At 48.9% G+C, this 23,052-nt stretch overlaps 7 protein-coding genes across 7 annotated transcripts; 5 read left to right on the forward strand and 2 right to left on the reverse strand.

The window, feature by feature from the left end:
• Positions 1-1,226: 1,226 nt before the first annotated feature.
• On the forward strand, positions 1,227-2,021 carry CAR1 (Arginase, catabolizes arginine to ornithine and urea; the record flags this gene model as incomplete). The annotated part of the gene is made up of 2 exons (XM_058500039.1): positions 1,227-1,657; positions 1,706-2,021. 2 exons carry the CDS (start codon positions 1,227-1,229, stop codon positions 2,019-2,021), a joined length of 747 nt encoding a protein of 248 aa, XP_058349873.1.
• Positions 2,022-2,327: 306 nt separating this feature from the next.
• ONS95_006574 (uncharacterized protein) lies at positions 2,328-3,616 on the forward strand. The gene has a single exon (XM_058500040.1). It carries the CDS (start codon positions 2,543-2,545, stop codon positions 3,488-3,490), a length of 948 nt encoding a protein of 315 aa, XP_058349874.1. The 5' UTR covers positions 2,328-2,542; the 3' UTR covers positions 3,491-3,616.
• Positions 3,617-4,515: 899 nt separating this feature from the next.
• Positions 4,516-6,215, forward strand: ONS95_006575 (uncharacterized protein; the record flags this gene model as incomplete). The annotated part of the gene is made up of 3 exons (XM_058500041.1): positions 4,516-4,533; positions 4,584-5,232; positions 5,278-6,215. The coding sequence occupies 3 exons, from the start codon at positions 4,516-4,518 to the stop codon at positions 6,213-6,215; spliced, it is 1,605 nt and encodes a 534-aa protein (XP_058349875.1).
• Positions 6,216-6,610: 395 nt separating this feature from the next.
• On the forward strand, positions 6,611-9,044 carry UGA2 (succinate semialdehyde dehydrogenase NADP+ linked). The gene is made up of 2 exons (XM_058500042.1): positions 6,611-7,456; positions 7,517-9,044. The coding sequence occupies exons 1-2, from the start codon at positions 7,454-7,456 to the stop codon at positions 8,744-8,746; spliced, it is 1,233 nt and encodes a 410-aa protein (XP_058349876.1). The 5' UTR covers positions 6,611-7,453; the 3' UTR covers positions 8,747-9,044.
• A 2,324-nt stretch (positions 9,045-11,368) lies between these two features.
• ONS95_006577 (uncharacterized protein) lies at positions 11,369-13,024 on the forward strand (the record flags this gene model as incomplete). Its single annotated transcript, XM_058500043.1, has 5 exons — positions 11,369-11,433; positions 11,485-11,777; positions 11,846-12,187; positions 12,248-12,551; positions 12,631-13,024. The coding sequence occupies 5 exons, from the start codon at positions 11,369-11,371 to the stop codon at positions 13,022-13,024; spliced, it is 1,398 nt and encodes a 465-aa protein (XP_058349877.1).
• A 1,250-nt stretch (positions 13,025-14,274) lies between these two features.
• On the reverse strand, positions 14,275-14,589 carry ONS95_006578 (uncharacterized protein; the record flags this gene model as incomplete). Its single annotated transcript, XM_058500044.1, has 1 exon — positions 14,275-14,589. The coding sequence occupies one exon, from the start codon at positions 14,587-14,589 to the stop codon at positions 14,275-14,277; it is 315 nt and encodes a 104-aa protein (XP_058349878.1).
• Positions 14,590-17,090: 2,501 nt separating this feature from the next.
• ONS95_006579 (uncharacterized protein) lies at positions 17,091-18,989 on the reverse strand (the record flags this gene model as incomplete). Its single annotated transcript, XM_058500045.1, has 1 exon — positions 17,091-18,989. One exon carries the CDS (start codon positions 18,987-18,989, stop codon positions 17,091-17,093), a length of 1,899 nt encoding a protein of 632 aa, XP_058349879.1.
• Positions 18,990-23,052: the final 4,063 nt, after the last annotated feature.

Consider the following 23,052-nt stretch of genomic DNA (forward strand, 5'->3'; position numbering starts at 1 on the left):
TTCTGGTGGTTGCCCGTACTACAGTACACGTGCACCAACTTTGGAGCCCGAAAAAAAAAGCGTGTTCTGAACGGCAAATAAGGGGATAAGAGGTAAGAAAAAGCGATTGTATGAGTTGTTCCTAGTCGCACCTCAGAGGATAGCCAACGATAGGTAGGTAGAGCAGAAGAAACGCGTGTTTTTACTTATCACGTGTATCTACCGTTGTGAACAGGGGCTGATTATCCCACTTCTCTTCGTGACATTCGCGACGACAGCAACAACATCAACATCCGTCATTCTATTCCAGCGTTCAGTTGTGGATCGTCTTTCAAGAATGCCACCAGCCGTTGCACTTCGATCTTGGAAATAAACATGATTTCTTTCGATATTCCTGCCGTCATCCTTGAGTCACGCACCCTCTTTGGCTGTCCATGCCAGACATGATTGGGATACGGGTTGTAACAGAAACAGCGTCGTCGCGATGGTTTTGGCCACGAGATACATCATCGGCATGAGTCGGCTTGATGGCATGAATGTTTTACAAATCGGCCCTGATTGTGGAGGCCCTTATCCGTTCCCCTTGTCGCCGTGGATGTCCTTCTCGTCAAAAACTGTACTTAGGGGACGTCGCTGCGTCGACCTGCACTTAGAGGGATGGTGCTTCGCGTAATATGTCACTTAGGAGTCAAGATGAGAAGAAACAAATCTCGACTTACCTAAGAGCCCACAGAAGCCCAGCGGCGGTGCTTTTTCGCACTTTTTAACATAAAAGGCGCACCCTCCGTCCTGCAAAGAGTACTTTCTTTTCGCTCCTTCCATTCATCACAAGCTAAATTCCAGTCGAGTTCACCCCGCCAAACTGCCCCGCTATTGACTTACCCATTTCTCATTGTCTTCCATTCCAAGCAGAGTACTTACCTTTTATACCACTTTGGCTCCGCCAACAATTCTTCTACAATGACGACCACTTCAATGATTCAACCAAACTTCCTGTCGAAAGGCGACCAGCTGGGTGTGGTCGCTGTTGGGTTCTCGGGCGGACAGGTAAGCAGCTTCGTACCCTCGGCGCAATCACATCTAACAAAACCCAGTGCAAACCCGGAGTTGATGCTGCGCCTTCTGCTCTAATCGAAAGCGGCCTTCTAACGCAGCTGAAGGAGGAGCTGGGCTACAAGCTATTTCACGATGATACCGTCCATTCCTACAAAGAACTCCTCCCTGCTTCCGATCCAGACTACCGCGGCATGAAGAACCCTCTTGCAGTATCTGCAGTAACGCGCAAGCTCTCGGAACAAGTCTACTCACACGCGAAAGAAGGCCGAATGGTCTTGACACTTGGTGGCGATCACAGTATTGCGATTGGAACAATTGCGGGAACTGCAAAGGCGATTCGGGAGCGGTTGGATCGCGAGATGGCTGTTATTTGGGTCGATGCGCACACGGATATCAATACACCAGAGACAAGCGACAGTGGAAATGTACACGGAATGCCCGTTGCGTTCTTGACTGGTTTGGCAAAGGATGATCGAGAAGATATCTTTGGCTGGTTGAAGAAGGAAAATTTGATCAGCTTGAAAAAGCTGGTGTACATCGGTCTCCGGGATGTTGACCGGGGCGAGAAGCTCATTCTGAGAGAACATGGGGTTAAGGCTTTCAGCATGCATGATATTGATAGGTAAGTTGGTCTGAAATTATGTGAAATGCACTTGCTGATCGGCTGTAGACATGGTATTGGAAGAGTCATGGAGATGGCATTGGGACACATTGGCACCGACACACCTATCCACTTGTCTTTTGATGTCGATGCATTAGATCCAATGTGGGCTCCTAGCACAGGCACTCCGGTTCGAGGCGGTCTTACATTGAGAGAGGGCGACTTCATTGCTGAGTGTGTTCATGAAACTGGTAACCTTGTCGCGATGGATTTGGTCGAGGTCAATCCTACGCTGGAGCCAGGAGTCGATGATATTGGAGCTCATATGACAGTGAGATCGGGCTGTTCCTTAGTCAGATGTGCACTGGGAGAGTCGTTGCTTTAGGCGCAGGATAGGATAACAATGGGACGTATTTGTTATGGGACTGGGAGGGTGGAGGAGTACCGGCTCTGATATATCATAATCTGGATAGAATCAGCATTAATTTCAAACTGCCTCATATGCAGCTTATGTATTATTAACATGCTTGACTTTCACACATAACATGGACAGCGAGCCCGGAAGTTGTAAGTCTAAACCTTGGTGTCGTCGTTTATATAATCCTTGGGAAGGAGTAAGCCTCTCCAGCCAGAGACAATATACCTCAGTCCTTTAATGCGAGACAACTCCTTTTTATATTAGATCTATGAACCAAATTGTTAAAAGTAACAAGATCAGGCTGGACATTAAACTGTATAGTCCGGGTATCGGAGTTAGCCGAGCCACTAGCCAAGGCTGAGCTTCCAGAAGCCTCGAGCGATCTGTCAGCTAACTAAACAACACTCTCAGCCTCGCCTTCATTACGACTTCGCCGCTACCTACAACGACATCACTGTATATACTCTATACTCCAGTACTCTATAATCATGGCCTCCTCATCACGTTCGGAATCAGAAGAAGCCAGCTTCACAACAATGGACGAAAAGGACCCAACACTCATTGGCGCACATTGCCAATACGCCTACTGCAACCAACTCGATTTCCTACCCTTCCGGTGCGAATCATGCCGTGGCACATTCTGTCTCGATCACCGGTCAGAAAGCGGACATCATTGCCCCAAAGCAGGAGAATGGGCAGCGAAGAGGCGGCGAGCGAACATATCCACACCATCACTCGGGGCAGGCAAATCCATGGCAGAAGTTGAGAAGCCTTGCGCCTCACCAACTTGCAAAACAATAATCGGCACAAGTCTGTCGACCTCGGTACATTGTTCCACATGTAATCGCGACTACTGTCTCAAGCATCGATTAAAAGAAGACCACGACTGCAAGAACCTCATCCCAATTGGCGCACGAGTCGGCAGATTCGATTCCCAAGCCGACACAGCAAAGAATGCCCTCGGGAGACTGAAAGCCTGGGGCTCCGCACAGAAAGCTAAAGCGACCAGTGGAGCGACTCGAGTCCTTCCAAAGCCGAAACCTACATCTGCAGCTGCACGAGTGATAGCTGTCAATAATCTCAAGAAAACTGCGAAAGGCGACGACAAACTGCCGCCCGAGAAACGGATATATCTTTATGTTGAAGCGGAGGCTGCTACGATTACTTCGAAGTTTCCAAGTGGTGCATTCTATTACTCCAAGGATTGGGTTATGGGACGGGTCCTGGATGCGGCGGCGAAGAGTCTGCAGGTCCAGAATGTCAATAACCAGGGGACAGACGAGAAGGATAAGCTGAGGATATTTCATGTGGAGGGGGGACGATTGCTAGAATTCAACGAGAAAGTCGGGTCGGCTCTGGTCAGTGGAAACAAGATTGTTCTGCTGAGGGGAGTTGGGCCAGCGGTCCCGGATCTTATAGATTTGACGAATGCTTGAGTCGTAGTCTACTGTTGCATTTGCTGGGCGTTGGATACTTGGGAGCGTAGCATGGGAGATACATATGGCGTTGGCGATATGATACCTGGTCTTGGAAATGAGCAGATTTGCGGATTCAAAGGTCTATCTCTCGAGTTGTTTCCTTATTTTGTGACACCGAATTGCTCTCAAATCCTAGCAGGCAGACAGTCTTGTGGTGCCAGGTATTGGCCTCAGCTCCTGTTTACCAGGCTAGCTGTACCGGTGGCCAAAGAACTCGTCAGTTCTTTGCCACTGTAAAGTCAGACAACGACTGGTTGTTCTGTTCCTTGATTGTCACTAATCACATAGGCAACGTTAAAATCGGCAGGTTGTTACTACTCCGTTGACATGTGGATGTCTTGTCGACAGCCTCAAAAATACCACCTGCAGCATGCTCAGATTAGATTCATGTCTCGTTCCAAATGGGACGATATCCCGCTTAACCCGCTACACAAGTAAGCATGGTAACAAATGCGTACATGTGAGCATTCGAATATGCATGCATCGCGTGTGCTGCTTGGCGACATACGCTTGAATAAGGTTAAAGAAGACGATCACCAACAAATCTTCCACCTCCAACGGCCCATCACAGAAGCGCCCGCCGTCCGATTCGCCTTCTATTCCTATCACCCTTGGCATGCTCTGATTCCTGCACAGCCACGGCGTAGCTACACGCCTGCTGGCAGCTGCCAACCCCACGTCATTGGCTCAAGATGGGCTCCAGCAGCAGGATAACCGCTGAGGTGGGAAAGTGGGAGTACCCCGTGTGCCACCCCTCATTCCAGTCGTAACAAAGTCCCACACGCCAGCAAGGAACTTGTTTGAAGTAGGTTTCTCTTCTACAGACGAGTCTTTTTATTCCCTTTTCCATCATTCTCACATTCCACTCCTTCTTTGTGGTGGTCTCTTAATTTACCTCTTCCTCTTTTCGCCTCTGTTTCTCTTCCTTCAACCCCGCGTCTACCATTGGCAACACTCTTGCCAACCAAGACTTGATCGCAAGTATGTCGTCAGGACATAATGTACGTACCCGATACCCCAAAGATAGTATTTAGATACTAATTGTTAACAGGATCCGAAGCTTCTCTATGCTATCAACGGCATCAACGCATACCATCTCGAGAATGGCAACGAAGAGTGCCTTACGCCCGCTGGCGGCCAGACACTGTCTTTATTGATGGTACCAACTTCATCGCCATTCTCAGGACTTTCTTCTGCAGATCCTCAGTCTGCCGCGCCAGAGGAAGACTTCTATCTACATCTCCATCTCCCTCCCGAGCTCGACCTTCCTTTACCTGCAACTACACAGATATACCATCAGCCACCGAGCAGCTATCTCATTCCACGTTGGGACCTGGGTCCTGAAAGTGGCGCTTTCACAAGAATAGAGTTCCCAGGTGTCGGAAAAGGCAAAGGAACCCAGGAAGATGTCGATACTTTTGAAACGATTCTTGCGCAATGTACAGCTTTCCTGGAGCGAGCCTCGCCACCCAAGGCCGCGCGACCTAAGGTCTCGAGAACCAAGAGTGGTAAGGAGCTACCAATTCCTCCATACGACCCATCGGCATTCAAGCCAGGAGAGGCATATGTGCCAGGTAGCTCTAGCTCTCATACTGGTGGTCAAATTGTTCTCATAGACGAGGAGAATGGAAGCGTTGTGGGTGAACTGGGAGAGGGCTTCCAGGTGGTAGAGGATAGTAAGATGAAGCCTGGATCTAAAGGTATGTACTTTCCTGGATGCTCAAATCATGACTAACAGTTCGTAGATCCTGTCATGATCTCCCTGCCTCAAGACGGATCTCAGAATATTGGCGTCGCACCTGCATCCCAAGAATATCTCGAGATGGCCATGCACCCTGCATACAAGAACTCCACCTTGGTTTCAAAGGCAGCTATGGCCTCTCGCCTGATTGTCACAACATCCACCTACGTTTCCAAGACCCTGCAAACCCAAGCCGATAACTTCACCCAAAAGACCAAGCCTAATGCGAAACCCATGACTTTTGATGCTACGACCCAGACACGCGTCCGCAAGGTACACACTTTTACCGAAGGAGCAGCCGGTTTGAGTGCTAAGACTGTGGGACAAGTCAGCAAGTATGCGCAGAATATTGGCGCAACACTTGCAAAGCGCGGGGAGAAAAGTCACAATAAAGGTATTGGTCCAGATGGCCAGCCAGTCAGCGATTACAAGCCTGGTCTTTTGAACAAGAGCTTGATGGCCTTCTCTACTATTGCAGACGGAATCGACCAAGCTGGCCGGACCCTATTGGCCTCCACCTCTTCTGCCGCAACAACTGTTGTTACCCACAAGTACGGTGCAGAAGCAGGTGAGATCTCCAAGAGCATTGGTGGAGGTGTCAAGAATGTTGGTTTGGTTTACATTGATGCTACGGGCGTATCGAGAAGGGCTATTGTCAAATCTGTAGCCAAAGGCATGGTAGTCGGGAAGATGAAGGGAGGTGGAGATTTGGTTGTCGGTGGAGGTGACGGCGGCGTTGTTCCAGCACCACAAAACTCAGCTGCCAACTGGAAAGAGAAAGAGGCTGCACAGGGCCGTTACACAGACGATTTGAGCATGAGTGGTGGAAGTAGCACGCCCGACTTGGTTGGCTATGGAAGAGCGGCTCCTCCAGCTTATGCTACAGGACCTGGCGAGACCCTAGAGGGACAGAAAGCTTACCTGCCTGATCAGAAGCGATGAGATCTGAGAATTGGGCTACAGAACATGCAAGGATTTAACAGGAAATGATGCCATGAGTGATGAAAGGAGGATGACAATCGGCGTTTATTAATGGTAGAAAAGCAGTAATATGTCTGCGTGACGTTTGCTATACAGATTAAAGATTTTATTACTTACTCGTCACCACTATGCCTATTTCCTCTGGCGAGTCTTCTCCAACATCAGAGCCTGTTCTCCAACGTTTGCCATTCGCTCCGAACCGAATTGTCGGAGCGAATGGCCAGATATCGATAGGCATTGCATTTAACTCCAAAGCTCCATCCGGCACTCGAGATCAACTCCGATAAGAGCTTCACGGTGAGGCCTTACTACTTTTGTACTGTTCTCATTGTCAATCGAAAACTTTAGTAAAGTATTCGGCTTGTAAAGATTTGTGACAGGTAGGATTTTCTTTGTTACAGGGGTAGCTGTGGTGTACAAGATGCCTGAGTCCCCCAATGACGTCCCAAGCTCAGGGAGCTTCATCACCCCACTTCTTCTCCAACCATCAGCTACCACCCTTCTCCAAAATTTGGAATTCCTCCCCTTCCTCCCCATTCCAATTCCAAGCCTCGAACCAATTGAAGTCCCCTCCCCATCATCGATGTCATTACGAATACCCAAACCAATCCCAACGACCTAGCAGCCAACCAAAACGAGGTTGCAACCTCGGCATCTCCTTCCAATACCGTCCCATCCATAAATACCCACTACTACCACCAGCTCTCCCGTCCCTCTCCTCGAAATGAATACCTTCCGCAGAACATACACAGCTCCTGCAGCACGCACATTCCTCGTACGGTCACAGTTTCAGAAAAATAGTCTACCGATTGCTTGTAGGAGGAAGGCATCATCAGCTATGTCGCATAATGTGCCGAAGCTCAGTGATCCGTCGCTGTTGAAGACGGATGTGGCGTATGTGAACGGAGAGTGGGTGAAGGCGAAGTCGGGGAAGACATTTGAGGTTTTCGGTACGTTGGGAGAAGCCCTCATCTTTCTTCTTCGTTTCGTCTGGACGTGGTCATTGAGCTTGTGGTTGGGATGAAAGCTAATTGTTCCCTACAATAGACCCCTCATCTGGCAAGTTCATAGGCACAGCGCCCGAATTCGATGCCGCAGATACACAGAAAGCTATCGATGCTGCAGCGGCGGCATTTCCTTCTTTTAAAACGAAAACTGGTAGAGAGAGATCGAAGCTGTTGCGGAAATGGTATGATTTGATGGTACGTTACACCTGAGCTTTTCTGGAAAATGTATCAGGACAGAGTGTTGATTGGGAACAGGTCGAGAACTCGGAGGATATTGCGAAACTTATAACATGGGAGAACGGCAAGCCTTTTGCAGATGCGAAGGGAGAGGCTGCTTATGCAGCGAGCTTCTTTGAGTGGTTCAGTGAGGAGGCTCCGAGAGTTTATGGTGATACTATTCCGGCTTCGGTGGCGGGGAACAGAGTGGTTACGATTAAGGAGCCGGTTGGTGTTTGTGGATTGATCACACCATGGAATTTCCCCGCTGCTATGATCACCCGGAAAATTGGGCCAGCTCTTGCTGCAGGTTGTACGGTTGTGGCAAAGTCTCCTGGCGAGACACCTTTCACAGCTCTTGCTCTTGCGGAGCTTGCTCACCGAGCAGGCATCCCAAAGGGAGTAGTCAATGTTATCAGCGCGCTTCAGAACACAGCCGAGGTTGGTGAGCTCCTCACTACTTCTCCAACGATTAAGAAAGTCTCCTTCACTGGATCTACAGGTGTTGGAAAGCTGCTTATGAAGCAATCTTCCTCAACACTCAAGAAGCTCTCTTTTGAACTTGGAGGAAATGCACCTTTTATCGTCTTCGACGACGCTGATCTCGATGTTGCGGTCGCCGGAGCAATTACATCCAAATTCCGCTCATCAGGACAAACTTGTGTTTGCGCGAACAGAATCTTCGTTCAATCCAAGATCTACGATTCCTTTGCCGAGAAGTTTGCTGCGAAAGTCAAGGATTTCAAGGTTGGCGGTGGGTACACAGAGGGTGTTACACACGGTCCTCTCATCCACGACAGAGCCATCAGCAAAGTTGATGCACATGTCCGAGATGCAGAGAAGAAGGGTGGAAAGGTCATCCAAGGTGGCCAGAAGATGCCTGAACTTGGACCGAATTTCTTCCAGCCTACTATCATCACGGGCATGACCACCGATATGGCGCTTGCAACCGAAGAGACATTCGGACCTGTGGCAGGGCTTTTCAAATTTGAGACTGAAGAGGAGGTCGTCAAAATCGCTAACTCGGCTGAGGTTGGACTCGCAGGGTATTTCTTCTCGAGGGATATCCAACGCGTGACGAGAGTGGCGGAGGCGTTGGAGGTGGGTATGGTGGGTGTCAACACGGGATTGATCAGTGACCCTGCCGCGCCGTTTGGTGGTGTCAAGGAGAGTGGATTCGGGAGGGAGGGGAGCAAGTATGGGATTGGGGAGTATCAGGTTACCAAGATGATTACGTATGGTGGGATGGGACAGCCGCTGCAGAAGTGATGAGGATATGGATGGGATGCTTGGGTATATCTTCATGGGCAAATGAACAAAATAAAAAGTAAAATCAAGTATGAAAAAACTTCGGCTTTCTTTTCTATAAATCGTTCATGTCCTCACCTCGCTTCAAGCTTGATAAAGAGTAATGCTTGGCTGAGCCTGCCACTTTGTCCCAGCTCCAAATAAGCGAACTTCCCCTGCCTTCGGCAAATTGTCAACAACAACAAAAACGTCAAAAGGCCTCAAAATTTATCCCTTATCAAAAACCTGTCAACTCATATCTATACGCAATAGATACGACATTTTCTCTTCCAACCTTAAAGGTTGAGCAAGTGTGAATTCCAAAAAAAAAAAAAAAAAAAAAAAAAAAAAAAAAAAAAAAAAATATTAGACCGCTGGAATCGAACCAACTTCTCGCAGCCCCTGGTTCCTACCCACCTGTGGACTTTTCCGACCTCTCTGCGGGACCCGCGACGAAGTGGTAGAGTAGGGAGGAAGCGCGCTCGCCCAGTGGAGCTGTGTCTTGGGGAGAAAAAGTCGTATTTTGGTTGATATACTCGGTGTTTAATGAAATGGAGAAGTAGCAGCTGGGGAAGGACAGTTTAGCGAGGGGCGGGAGGGGAGGTTTGTAAATTGAAGTAGGGAGGTAAGAAGGGGTAAGAAAGGGTAAGAAGAAGGCAGAAAAGAGGATAAAAGGCAAGGTGAATTAGAAAAAAAAGGGGAATTGATTTTGGACAGCTGGATTCGAACCAACTTCTCGCAACTACTAAATCCGTTCCAGACGCAATCTGATCTAATCTTTAAAGATTGATATAAACGGGAATGGAGCGCGCTCGCCCAGCGGAGCAATGTCCAAGTGTAGAAAGTGTTAAATTGGGTGATAGAGAAGTGAATAGGTCTGATTCTGGGGGAGGTCTGGGTTATGATTTTGGGCCAAAGGTGAACTTGTTGAGACGAGCTTGATATAACTCAAGAACAGAGAGGATGTAGGAATAGATGGTCCTGCGCTAAAAGTCAACTGAACAACTAAGTATTCAAAAGAAGATGACAGATGAAGATGTACATAAGCAAAGTTTTATAGCAGAGCCAGAAATCGAAGTGCTTCAAACAGTTGGACACGGATCACCTTGCTAGGAGGGGTCAACAAACAAACGAAACATACCTATAAAACCAAAACTACATAGCACAGTTCCACTGATACTAGTGACGGCAGTCAAAATATATGCTGGGGATTATGATTTTCTCACTTGCTACACTTTCAAGCAGTCAACTCCCTGAGTTGATAGGAGACCTCATCCACCTCAACTTGCCCTAAGAAATAGCGATCCGAAGACCTCGTCTGTTTTAGCATTTATGATTTGGTATCCTATGCACTTGACTCTACCTCTGGACTTTGCCAACAGTTGAGCTTACGACTGATCACACCGAACCTCTCGTTCTGATGTTTGGTTTTGCGTCAATGGAGCTGCTTGCGTCAATGGAGCTGCTTGCGTCAATGGAGCTGCTGAGACCGTGAAAAGAGCCGTGGCATAATGCCAAATCTTGGAAAATCTTTGTCATATTTTTGAAGTGGAGGAACCACGTCCAAGACTTTCCGTTGCTACGATGCATCCGGAAAGGTTGGGGCGGGCCCTCTTGGACTGATGGCTGTGCAGTTGTGCTATGATGCCACGACAAAGGGTGGATAGCTGAGATGTGAAGAGTTCGCGGGAGAGAGGTGGGATTTATGGCATGCTTTCCGCACTAAGGACTGTCAAGAAGTGACTCTTGTTGAGATGACTGTCCAAGATCGCTTGACTGCATGCTCGAAGGAGTAAATGCGGCGACATGTCCGTTGACTGCGTAGACGACCGGGAGACGTGGGCGGGGGATCGACTAGATCCCGTTTCTTGGGTCCATGGCTCGGCCCAGACTGCTGGATATCGAGGTACAGCTCATGTTCAGTCTAGGCAAAACTCCGGCTTGCAAGGGGGCTGTCCAATCTTGCTCATGGAAGAAGTGGAGGAGGAAAAATAAGTGTAGTGACACTGGAGGAGCGGACAGTGGTACCTATCTGTGGAAACTGTACGGAAGGGAAGTGGAGTCGGCAAGCGTAATGTGGAGGTACCCTCCACAATCCGGGAGAAGTTGGGGGATGGACTATGGGGTTGTGGGGTATTGAGATTTTTGGTCTCTTGGGGTGCATGGCACCAAGAACCTATCAGATCTCTGTAAAGTTGGAGATCTGAGTTAGTATTATATCTGTATGGATGGAAAAAAGTCCACCGACCCGGTTATAGCTGACGGCGAGGAAATGAGCTTTTTTGGAAAACATGCTGGTAATTGTTGCCGGCATTCTCATGAATCGTAAGTGGGTTGGTGGCATGTAGATATAAGTATTCCTGGCGAGTCCCGACATGAAAAGAGTAAGCTTCGAAGTGATCCTTGAAAGGTCTCATCATTCGACATCTTCGCGAGAATCTGAAACTTTGCTTGCATAGCATTTTCTGACAATGTCTCGTATCATTTTGGCTACGTCTTGTGCACTTGCAGCTTTTCAAGCATGTGTCTATGCTACCCCTGTTGAGCTCTCAGAGCGCGCTGAGCAAGTGATAATAAGCACTTCAAATGCTTCAGTGTCATTCGATGTATCCGCCGGTGCAAGAGAGGCCATTCCATTTGGACACCCAGCTGATATCCATGTCAATTGAGTAAGTCCTCAACCCGTCATATGAACTCCAGTCCTTTCGCTAACCTACCAGGTTCTGCTATGCAGTCGACTACCTCGGGACACCAGGCGCTCCAAATACGTACTCGAGACAGTTACTTCAGAATGTCCAAGACAGATCCGGTGCCCCTCCTATCCTTCGTATTGGCGGAAATACACAGGGCATAGCCAAATACTGCGAGAATTGCCCAGAGACTATGAACAATACATTCAGGCCTGGAAGCACCGAAGCCATCAACGTCACGTACAGCAAAAAACTGTACCAGGCAATGAACGACAATGGGCCATCGAACCAGAAGTACATCTTTGGGCTAAATCTGGGACAAGGTAAGCCTACATAATCCTAGGCTATACATTTCTCATGTGACACATCTAACTTGGTACTCTCATCATAGACAATGTCGAGATTCTAAAGGCAGAACTTGCCGGAGCCTTGAAATACCTCGATCAGTCCAAGCTTGTTGCTTACGAGCTTGGGAATGAACCCGACCACTATACTTGGCCACAGGTCAATTACCGGTCCCCAGCAACCTGGAGCATGGCTGCATATGTCAAGCAGACACTTGAGTGGCTACCACAGCTGGCCTCTGGAAAGAGATTTCAGTACGGTTCTAGTGCCGCAAATCCAACTACTACATCGGACTTCACAATGGTGCAAGCTGTGAAGTGGGGAATTTCAAAGATTAAGCAGATCAAAATCATATCCTCGCATTCGTACCCTGGAAATCGATGCACACGTAAGTTATCTGAATGTCCTGCATGTCTTGTGTCAAGAGAAAGTCTAAAATTCTTCATAGCGGCATTTGAAGCACTTTTGAACCTCGAGAACTACGTCAATCATATGAAAACCGTACAGTACTACTCGTCCTACATCGGTGAGATTGCTGCGGCAAAGGCCATCGGAGCAGTCTACCACATGGGCGAGACGAACACTGCGGCCTGCCACGGCAAAGATGGCATATCTAACACCATGGGTGCACTACTCTGGACAATCGACTATTCGTTCTACCTTGCAACTCTTGGAGCAGACAGACTGTTCTTCCACAACGGAAAGGGCGACTTCTTCCATTCGTTCTGGGAGCCTGTCGCGTTGAACGACTCGTACCCTGCGCATATCAATCTCAGTAAGCCTATACTCTCTCATTTAAATCTCTTGATACATGCTAATGAGACTATCTAGATATTACAGCATGCTCTTCGCAGCCGATGTAGTCGCCGATATCAAGAACCCCAGCATTCACCGCGTCGCCTCACTCGACACCTATGAGCTCGCCCACTACGCCATTTACAGCGGTTCTCGACTCCAAAAGATGGTCATCCTCAACACACATTACTACAATGGCACGACGGAGACCCGTCCAGCGAAATACGTGGATCTGTCGCCAGTCCTTGGCAGGAATCTTCAGGTTAAGCGTCTGACGAGCGCGAATACCATTGCTAAGACTGGTACCACTTGGGAAGGACAGTCTATTGATGGAAAGGGAAAGTTGGTTGGTCGGGAGACGTGGGAGGGGAGTGATGGTGGTGTCGTGACGATGTTTGCTTCAGAGGCTGTAATTGTACAACGGAAGTAAATGACGATAGGCAACATAGTTTGGTGTAGAAATAGATTTAATTTAGACAAGATGCGTTTTTTTAGTAGCCGTGTGAAGAATTTGATATTTGTCAGTGATTTCAATTCTGCATTTAGGAGCGTTGAAAGGAGAGTCTCGGATTGTGGAGGTTGGGTATCGCTGTGCCGCCTCGCTTAACAGTAAAATCAACAAAAACATCAACACGATAAAAACTATCTCACCAACACAATAACAAAGCTTTGAGGATGCGCCACCAAAAGAGGAAAGGAATTCAGAACTCAATTGGAAGCTCAGCACTCGGATGTGTGTGAGGTTCCAATCTACAAACTTAACTTAATAGGTTATTTCGTTGCGATCCGCCGTTTTGGTGTTCGATGGAGAAGAGGGGTGGGGTGGCCGAAACTCATGTATAGACCAGGTGTGCTGCTAAGTCCTACCAGGCGGCGACAGAGATTTGGTCATTTCGTTAACTATATGGGCAAGAACTTGGTTTCGGATGCGCAAGTTGCTATCTCGCCTCGTATCTGATATCAAGACGAAGGAGCGTGCAGGTGTGGTCGCAACCACATGCGGAGTGAGTGCAGGTCACACCTCATAAGTTGAATTTATCTAGAAATCTATGTGAATCTTCAAACTTGAGGATGACAGAATTTCCACAGCTCTATTTTGGTATAATTCGATACTCTTCTTTACCACGCTTCCGTATCAGAAGAAGGATTGTCTACACCGTTATTGGTTCGCACACATTCTAGCAAGGGGAGAAGAATGGCAGATATGTGATTGAGTAACATTTTTCATGTATATTACATAGTAATAGTGTAAAATAACTTCGCCAGTATCCATCGAGACTGCCATGTCATTCTCGAGCTTGTAAACGGAGAACGAACAGCAGCCACAAGCGACTAAGAAATGAGAAAAATAAAAAGGGAAAACATCACGATATCCAGATTTAAAGGTAGCAAAATGACATAGCGTATATACGCTGACAGCTAAGAGACTATGACTTCATCATTCTTATTCCACTTCTAAGCTAACTGCTTGACTTGGACAGATCGCGCCGCCCAGATACACACCGATCATTCCTACCAAAAGCCCAAACACATCTCAAGCTCTCCACTTTGACGTGACGGTAAGCTCGAGCTCAAGCTCCACCCCAAGTAAACAAAAAGCAAAGTAAAGAAGGCTAGCTATCGCAGACAAAAGATGATCGACACTAGGATTCCCCAGTCGATCACACCAGACTAGAGACTTTAATCGCATGAAATAACCCGAGAAGGAGGAGCTCTCTCTTTCATCAAGGATGACTGGCTGCCTTGATTAGATGATATGCGTTGTACTTCTCCACTTTGCTGGACTGTATTCCACGCCGAGCCATGATCGCCCACTTCTTGCTCACCTACACCTCGATGTAGCGACACATGGGAGAGATCGAGAGAAGCGGAGAGGGTTAGGGATGAATGAAAGGAAAGGGAAGGAAGGAATGTCCGGTTGACCAAGAGGAGTGAAAGGCTGGCCACGTGGGCGAGGTTGTAAGTCAAGAGCCATCTTAAGAGAATGACAGTCATGATGGAGTACGTCCGCCTCACTCTGCCTCACCGTTAGATCTCATCATCTTGTCAGCTGTCAGGTCAGTCCACAGCGCTCCACCGTTATTTTTGCGACGCTGTACCTTGATGTACAGAAGAAGATCTACCACGAAGTGCCGACCCAACAGACCGGTCAGTCGCTGAATGCCAGCGTTAATATTATTGTTTCTCGCCCAACGCGCTCGATGACAGGTGCCAAACCGACATTAACTTACCCCTCCAGTTTGTCCCTCATTCTCAGCTGGCTGTATCATCCACGTGCTCTAGCAAGAGTCAGTGTAGGATTCATCCGATGAAGCTCACCGTCTCGACCCACTCTCGAGGAAACAGTCGAGTAAGACTACAATTAATCGAGAAGTGCTTCTGGCCAACACATTAGCACCACAGGTTCAAGCCAGTATAGGAGAGTACACTTCACCGCCAAGTCTCTTCTCGCTCTACTTCTGTTGCTCAAAGGAAGCAATGCAGTAGTACACTTGTAGAATAATCAATATCTTGACAATCTATCCAATCTAACTAACCAAATCAGATAAACACAGTCCAAATCACAAGGTCCTACACCCAAACACCCAAACATCAAACTCCAACCATCCAACCATCCAAACACAAAATACAAAACCCCAATGCCATACAATACAAGAAAAACTCAAACCCTGACAGCTAACGGCAAAGCCAAGCCCCCACACCACCCACCCACTCACCCACTCACCTCGTCCCTACTGAGCCTACCACACACTCAAACGCTCACACTCAAACCATCACACTCAAAACCCCCCAAGTAAAAGTCCAGACCACTCACTCTGTAACAAACAACGTCCATCCCTGTTCCAAGCGGTGAAGCTCCCTCCCACTCCCACTCCCACTCCTCCACCCACTAAAACTTCAAGCTCCTTCGCTTAACGATTCGTGATTCATGATTCAAGCGAAGTCAATTCATTCCCCATTCCCCTCCCATTTCCGTCGATCATACCATCCATACCATCCAATCTTGATAAGTTACTGACTGTAAGCGAGAAGTGCCGGACCGAAGAAGAAGCTGAAGCTGAAGGTTGCCGGCAGACGGAATATAGAAGGAAATATAGAGGTAGCTAGTGAGTGGAGCAAGTGAGTGAGTGGGTGAGTGAGTGGATGAGTGGATGATGGAATAACGCAATCTACTCGTAGATCTAATTTTGATTGATTATTGGATCGACGGGTCTGGCAGGTCTAGAAGATCAGCTGTGTGCAGGAGAGATGGGCCTAGGTGTCGATCTCCCGACAGAAGGAAGGAAAGAAAGAAAGAAAGAAAGAAAGAAGGAAAGCGAAGAAGAGGGGTAGGGAGAGGGAGGTGAGGGAGAGGGAGGTGGTTTGCTAGTTGAGGAAAGAGGTCAGAGTGACTGAAGGGGAGTGGCTACTGTTGCTGCTGCTGCTGGTGCTGTTGCTCTGAGGAGAATACTTTCAAATCTTTGGTGGTCATCAGAGAGGTAGGTCCCAGACAATCCAGGCACGATTCACTCTCAGAAGCTCTTACCTCAAGTCAGTCAGCAAAAGAGTCACTTCTCCCAAGTCCCCTCATGCTCGCTCGCATCCTAATCCTCCATCCAAAATATTTGAAGAAGTGAAAAGAAACTCCATTGAAATGCTCAAGTTTGGCTCGCTCACGCAGGCTTAGCTTGTGCTAGCACAGCAGTAAGGTTATAGACAGGCAAGAAGCAAGTTAAATAGACTGCTCATCATGATCAATCGTTCATCTCGTCATCACATCGTATCAATCCACCCTGTAACTTCATCCTCTATCCACATCTCTCCTCTCCTCCCCCTCGCCCCCTTGATCAGGAATCCGAGATTTGATGTCTCGAGATGTTCCCATTTGAAAAAAAGACAAACTCCATATATCCATCCAATCCCATCCCATCCCATCCCATCCATTCATCCTAGGACTGGCTCCTCGCTCTCTCTCACTCGCTCGCAAAAGACGAGAAAGGAGCGTGTTTGTAGGTGTAAAATACAACAGCGAACGAAATCGATCGATCAAACCCAAACGCGGAAAACACTTCAAATAAACGACTGTGACCGATCCACGCAATCCAGCATGCATGACGAGGTATATTCCGCGCACTGCCGTGGCAAAATGTGTAACGAGTGTGGCGAAAATGGAAAGAATCAATCAAAAGGGGTTATGCCCCAAGGCTATGCTGCGCTGCGCCTGTCGTGTTCATCGTGTCGTATATGCATTTGTGGTTTTCTTTCGTTCTTTGGTTGTTCGTTCGTTCGTGAGTGAAAATTGGGGAACACCTTCTCAATTGAGATGTGTAGTGGAAAAGCGCGTCGTTACTGTATCATGGTTTTCGTGTTGTAAGCGTGTACAAGAATTGAATATCTCGTCGAAGGAGGAATTTCCCCGGCGGAAAATCTCAATTAAAATTGAGGGGTGTAATATGTGCACTTCAAAAGTGGAAAAATTGGAGGGGAGGGCATGTTCGCAACTTGAAGTGCTTATTTCAAGTGTAGAGAGGTGTTCCTCGAGAGTAGTAGTCTCTGTCTCGTCCGTCGCTACCTCGGCGTGCATAGTCTTGGAGTCCGGCGGCGTGGTTCGAATAGATAACATGCTCAGGCTGATATTTGGTTCCATATTGAACGTTGTCAAAATACGCTCCTCCAGCTGGGCCTCGCGAGCTTCCTCTCTGACCACTTCCTTCAAACTTCGGTCGTGCAGTGAGCACAATCGGTTCAGGTTCGGATTGGTAGTAAGTCGTTGATTGAGTGCGATTTGCTCGAGGTCGCTCACTGCTGGGTGGATTCCGAGCAAGAGGAGGTCTCGCAGGTGTACCACGTGGAGACTCGCTACGGTCTTGAGGGTATTCTTCCCGCATCTCGGAGCGGTGAGGACGAGATGTTTGAACAGGGACGGTCTTACCATTCTCGACGATATAGCGAGTTGGTTCGCTTCGACGAGTTGGTGGAGGACTGCGAGGTCGGGAAGACTGTTGATATACAGGAGAGTCGGGCTCTGAGTCTGAGGTGTACTGCTGTCTGAGCTTGCTGCTACCACTGGCTCTGGAACGATCCCCAGATTGGAAGGTTGCAGCTCTTGGGAGAGGGGGCATTGCAGCTTCTTTCCGAGGATAATCTTGAGTCTTTGATCGACTGGGCTGTTCTCGTGTGAAGACTGGAGGCGCCGAGGTGTAAGTCTGGAGAGGTGGCTTTCTCGGAGCAGTTGTGGGCGAGGGCGGCTCAACGATATAAGGATCGCTGGTTGGTGCTGGTGGTGATCTTCTTCTCGATGATTTCTCCGTTCGTGCAGCTGGTGTTTCCGAGGATCTTCTACTTGACTCTTTTCGTCCCGCGGATGATCGCTTGGGCATGTCTTCGTCACTATATTGTGGCTGTTGAGTTGTTGTGTATCGTACATAAGCAGGCGTCGAAGAAGCGGAGAACGTCTCAGCTCTTCGCGGCATTCCTGGATGTCCTGAAAGGTCGGTATCCACTGGTGCAACCTTTCGGCGGGCAGCCAGCATATATGCACCTGCAAACTGCTTGTGTTCGTTCCATTTCTCGTTCATGGGAGCCTCCTTGGGTCGTTGATGTTCTTGCGCATGGCGAGCAGCGGCGGCTTCGGCAGCACGAGCACTCTCCTCGCGAATTCTGATCTCTTCTTCAATCCTTTGTCTCTGCTTCCTCTCTCGTTCTGCACTACGTAGAGTCTCGGCTCTAGTTGAAAGTCGACGGATTTCTTCGTCTGAAGAATCGTCCTCGACATAGGTGGCATGTCGAGATCGTACCTTCTCCTCAGTGCCTTTCCTCCTGTCCTTGTCACTGGACTTCTTCTTCTCCCTATGGGCTCTCTTCGCTGTTTCTCGTTCTCTCTCCTTTTGCCTCAGTCTCTCATCTTCCATCTTCCGGGCGGCTGCTTCACGGTATCGCAGTTCTTCTTCCTTCATCGCAGCACGTTTGCGATCCGACGCGGACTCATTGCTCGCAGATTTCCTGGGCATATGTCTGTCCTCGTACACCTCCTCATTCGATCTCGGTACAGATGTAGGATGTGAATAAACCTTGGGGCGTCCGTAGGAATTCGCTCGAGGCTCCGCAGTCTTGACTTCATACTCGAACGGATTGCTCCTGGGCGTCGGGTTGCCACGTCCCATCTCTTTCCGCAACTCAAACAGCTTGACCTGTTCATCGTATTGTAGCCTCCTCGCATTGTCGCTGAGCAGTTCGTATGCTTGTTGCACCTTCTGGAACTCATCTTGTTTGATAGCCTTAAGAGCGGCGTCCTGCACCTTATCTGGATGGCATTTGAGGACCAGTTTCCGGTGAGCGCTCCGGATCTCTGGTAGTTTGGCGTCCTTCGTCACTCCGAGCAGCTTGTACGGATCCGGGGGAAGAGTCGAATTCATGATTATAAAGAGGAGCTGACCTCAGCGTTCGAGTGGCAACGAATGGTGAGGGTGAGAGGAGTTCGTATGAGGGTGTTGAGGGTGTGGTGGTTGCTCGAAGGGGCGAGCAGAAGAGTCTATTGCATGGTAACTGGAGAATGTCGTAGGTGGAATGGTCGGTGTATGGAGTATGTAATGAGGCGACCAACAAAACAAGTGGTCTCGTATTAAAAAGGAGAGAGTGGAAGTAGTTATCGGATGATAGGAAGCGGACAAGACCTCGGGCCGGTTGGAATGGAATCGATATATGGTTAACGGGTTGGTTGTAGAATCGAGGTCTGGCTGTGCAGAGCAAACAAGGCCTGATCAGAGGACGGCAGCCAGAGCAGACTGGACTGGCAGAGCAGAGTAGGCAATGGCGGGAGCGGGATGGAGCGAGCGAGCGATGATAGCGAGGCGAGGGTTCCTGGTTGAGGAGATGGTCAGGTCGCTTCCAATCGACGGCGTCGGCGGCGGCGGAGTTGGTCCTTAAAAATGCCCGTAGCTGTCAAAAAGACGGGATGGGGCAGAAGCCAGATGGATGAGGTCACGGGCGTCGCTTGGTTGAGACTGAGGACGGTGCAGGTACGGTTGCCGCCTAAGACCGACCAGACTAACGGCGAGAAGGCGAAAGGGCTTGCGAGTCAGGTTGACTCAGCACGACCGCAGCAGCGTTCTTCGTCAGCAAGAAGGGAACCTAGATCCAGAGCGGAAGTAGAATAGGAATAGGCACAAAAGAATCTGCGGTGGCAATGACAAATTCGCCTTCAAGAATGCTGTAAGAGATGAACGAGCAGGGCAATACAAAGCAATGCGCAGAGTGGTAGGTAGGTAGTGACTTCCAGGGAATGGTCAAAGGAAAGGGGCCGCCGAAGAAGATAGGTGAACACTGCAGCAATGTTGACATCCTTCCAGTGGTCAAGATGGGGCCAGGGCCAGCAGGTGGTCTGCGAATAGTGACCAGACAACCAGAACAGGCGGTGTATGACCTGGCCTGGCAGACAGACCTGTGCGGGGTGTAAAGGTGCGGCGGTGCAATTCGCTGCCAATGCTTGTCGTTGACATGCAAATACCTGCAGCTTCAAGCCGGGCGACGATGAGGCAGCCTGAGTATCAAAAGTATTAATTGGACCTCTCCCCGTCTCAAAGGCTCGGGCAAAGATGAGCACTTTACAGCAAGAGATTGCGTCTCGAGCCTTACGAGTCGGGCAATGGCAGTGCCAGGACAGGGACTACGGTCAGTGAAGACCATGGATACAATACGACGTTGACGTTCTCTTTCACGGTCAAGATACGTAGGAGGTCTCTATTTTGGTGGCAGCCTGGTCTGATATGACCAGACCAGACCAAAGCAATGGCCCGACTATTGATTGCCCTGACGTGAAGTGAAGCTGTACCTACAGACCTGCAGCCGAGCGGAGTAGGATCTCTCCCAGCAACGCCCGTCTCACTCATTGCTGTTGATGGAATTAAAGGATCCGAGCAGGGCAATATGAGGGCACAGCTGGCATGGTCAAAACCCCGGGATCGCAAACTGAAAAGTGGAGAGTCCAGCTCGACGAGGTTCGGATTTGAACTACCAATAGACCAGACGTCGGACTTTCAGTCTCAGCGATGGTGTATGATACCAGTCATGGAATTGTGGAGAGTTCAGTATCAGCTAGACAAAGTCTGAGCCTCCGGAGCTCAGCTGGAAAGAGGTGCTTTGTACAGCTGATTGAGGTAGACTCTTACTGATAGAGATATTCATTACCAGTCCTGATCAGGCCGACGACTTATGGCAGTCCGAACATCGAAATCTCAAGCAAAGATCGATTTACTGGATTAATTAGAATACCGACCATCCACTCTCCAAACCTGGTGTAATAAAACCAAGACAAGCACCCCAAAACTGCTGTGCTGTTCAGCAACTACTGGACCACAGTCCACTTTTACAATATCACCAGCCAAGGGAACATCACCAGCAGATCACATCACACTACAATCAACAACATGGCACGAGTAAAGACTTAGATCGATAATCGATCAATTCTATTGGTGATAATTGACCAGTAGGAACAGACACAGGCCAAGAAAAAGGTCCTGAGGTGCATGAGACCTCCACGTAGGAAGGTCGAGCTCCTGCAGGCTCTCGATAGGCTAGAGGTCTGTGAAATGGCCTCACATCCCCTTTCCAACCAAGCACCAGAACCAAACAAATTGTCAAATAGAAAGTGACATCGTAACATCCTGAATCGGAACCCAGATCCAGATCTGCCGGCCCGTTGCCATTCAAACTTCACGTCCGAGACGACGTCGTCCTTGTCCTACGGTAGTATTTGCATTTCTGCACTGCCATCAAAGGTCTTACTAGCCACCGTATTCTTCCCTCTCAGCTCTAGCCTCGCCTGTCACTCACATTCCATCCCCTCACCGTCATCATCGCTCACCTATCATCCCTAAAAATACCCCTCCCATCTTCTTGGCTGTCTAGCCGCCCGTGAAACAGCCCCCTCGATTAAACTTCGCAGCCTCATCCATTCTCACAAAGAGGGGTACTGCTAAGTAACCACGAAAGATGTGTGATATCGATGTGATATGATGGGGGCTCTACTCATCACACCCTCTTGTTCCCCTTCCCCTCCATGTCAAACCTAACGCAGGCCCGCGGACCTGGCCCTCACCAGCATATCCAAATCACCATTCAGAGCAGCAGACTTCCCCCAAAAGAGGCTTTTCAGGCCCGCATGCATGGCCTCCTCGTCCTATCCGCTCTGCCCCCCTTCAGCTATCGCTTGTCCTGTCTTGGTTCCATCCTATCCAGTCCTGTTCCTGAACCAATCGGCACGGCTGATCTACGCGTTGCTCTGTTTCAGCGGTGAACCCGCTGTGCATCCCCGAATCGTCTGACATACCATCTGCCATTCTGGAGCCAGGCTGGGCAGCGGGCAACCTCTCAAGGCTCATCCCATCCTCAGACTTGCGTCGACTTGCATCTTGCATAGAGCTTCACCATACAGAGATCAGGATCTAAAGAATGGATACTACAGAACTAGGGGACCCTTCATTCCAATCATTAACCTTACTTGTCATCAACTCCACACTTCTTCACCAATGAACAACACATCCCAGAACCCACAATCCAAGCGCTTTCTCCCCTATGCTGGTGAAGTTGGATCTGCGCTGCTACGGCGGGAAACTCACTCCTCCTAAACTCTTCTGTAAGCTTCTACTTCTTCCCACTGTTTAGCCTCTCCGATCGCTTCCATAAAACCCTTGGTGCAGGACATCAGCCCTTCTGTTTAGGATCACTTGCATGGCACTACGTTTTCGTTTCGTGGGTACTGCCGAACTTCGCTCCTCCAATGCCTTTTTCATGTCACGCTATTTGACGCTACTGCAATTGAGAGGGGATGTCGCTGAAGTCGAGTCGGGATAACTGCTACGGCTTATTTGGTTACGGCGAGGCTCACTGCTACTTGGTGAGAGGTGTACGAGTCTTACTGTAAGAGTATTTGGAAATCGAATGTACTGGTAAGAAGTAAGAAAGTTGATGCTTATGAATGAGTCGATATCACTCATATACCGACCTAGTAGTATCTCCCTTTCTGTCATCACATTCAGAAGACCATCGTCATAATCAATCACAGCATACACAGCACAGCACAGCACTTCTTCACCCACAACCGCCAACCAGCCAACGAACCCGTCATCACCCCCTGCCCAACTTTATCTGTCGCCATACGCGGGAATCTGCACCTCTAGGGAGCCTCGCGCTACATCCTTCCGATACCATCCTCCTAATTCCACTCCCACTCCTCACCTGTCGCAGCATCTAAATGTCCATACCTTACCTACCCTACCCCGCTAACCCCACCACGCTCCTCCTCCGACACAGATATCATACGCCACGCATCATATTTATCTGCAAGTGGATCATTCAGTTTCACAATCCATCATTCATCCAGATACGTAACTACTCTTTACTCTGTATGCATGTAGCTCTAAATATCGTCATATGCGTGGGTACGGTAGGGTGGGTAACTGCTGAGACGACGGACGGGAG

Source organism: Cadophora gregata (assembly GCF_030347475.1).
Source record: "Cadophora gregata isolate MNR1 chromosome Unknown scaffold_18, whole genome shotgun sequence".
Taxonomy (NCBI): domain Eukaryota; kingdom Fungi; phylum Ascomycota; class Leotiomycetes; order Helotiales; family Ploettnerulaceae; genus Cadophora; species Cadophora gregata.

Excerpts from the sequence above, each read along its gene's own strand:
- ONS95_006574 (XM_058500040.1), top strand. The coding sequence starts at position 2,543 with ATGGCCTCCTCATCACGTTCGGAATCAGAAGAAGCCAGCTTCACAACA.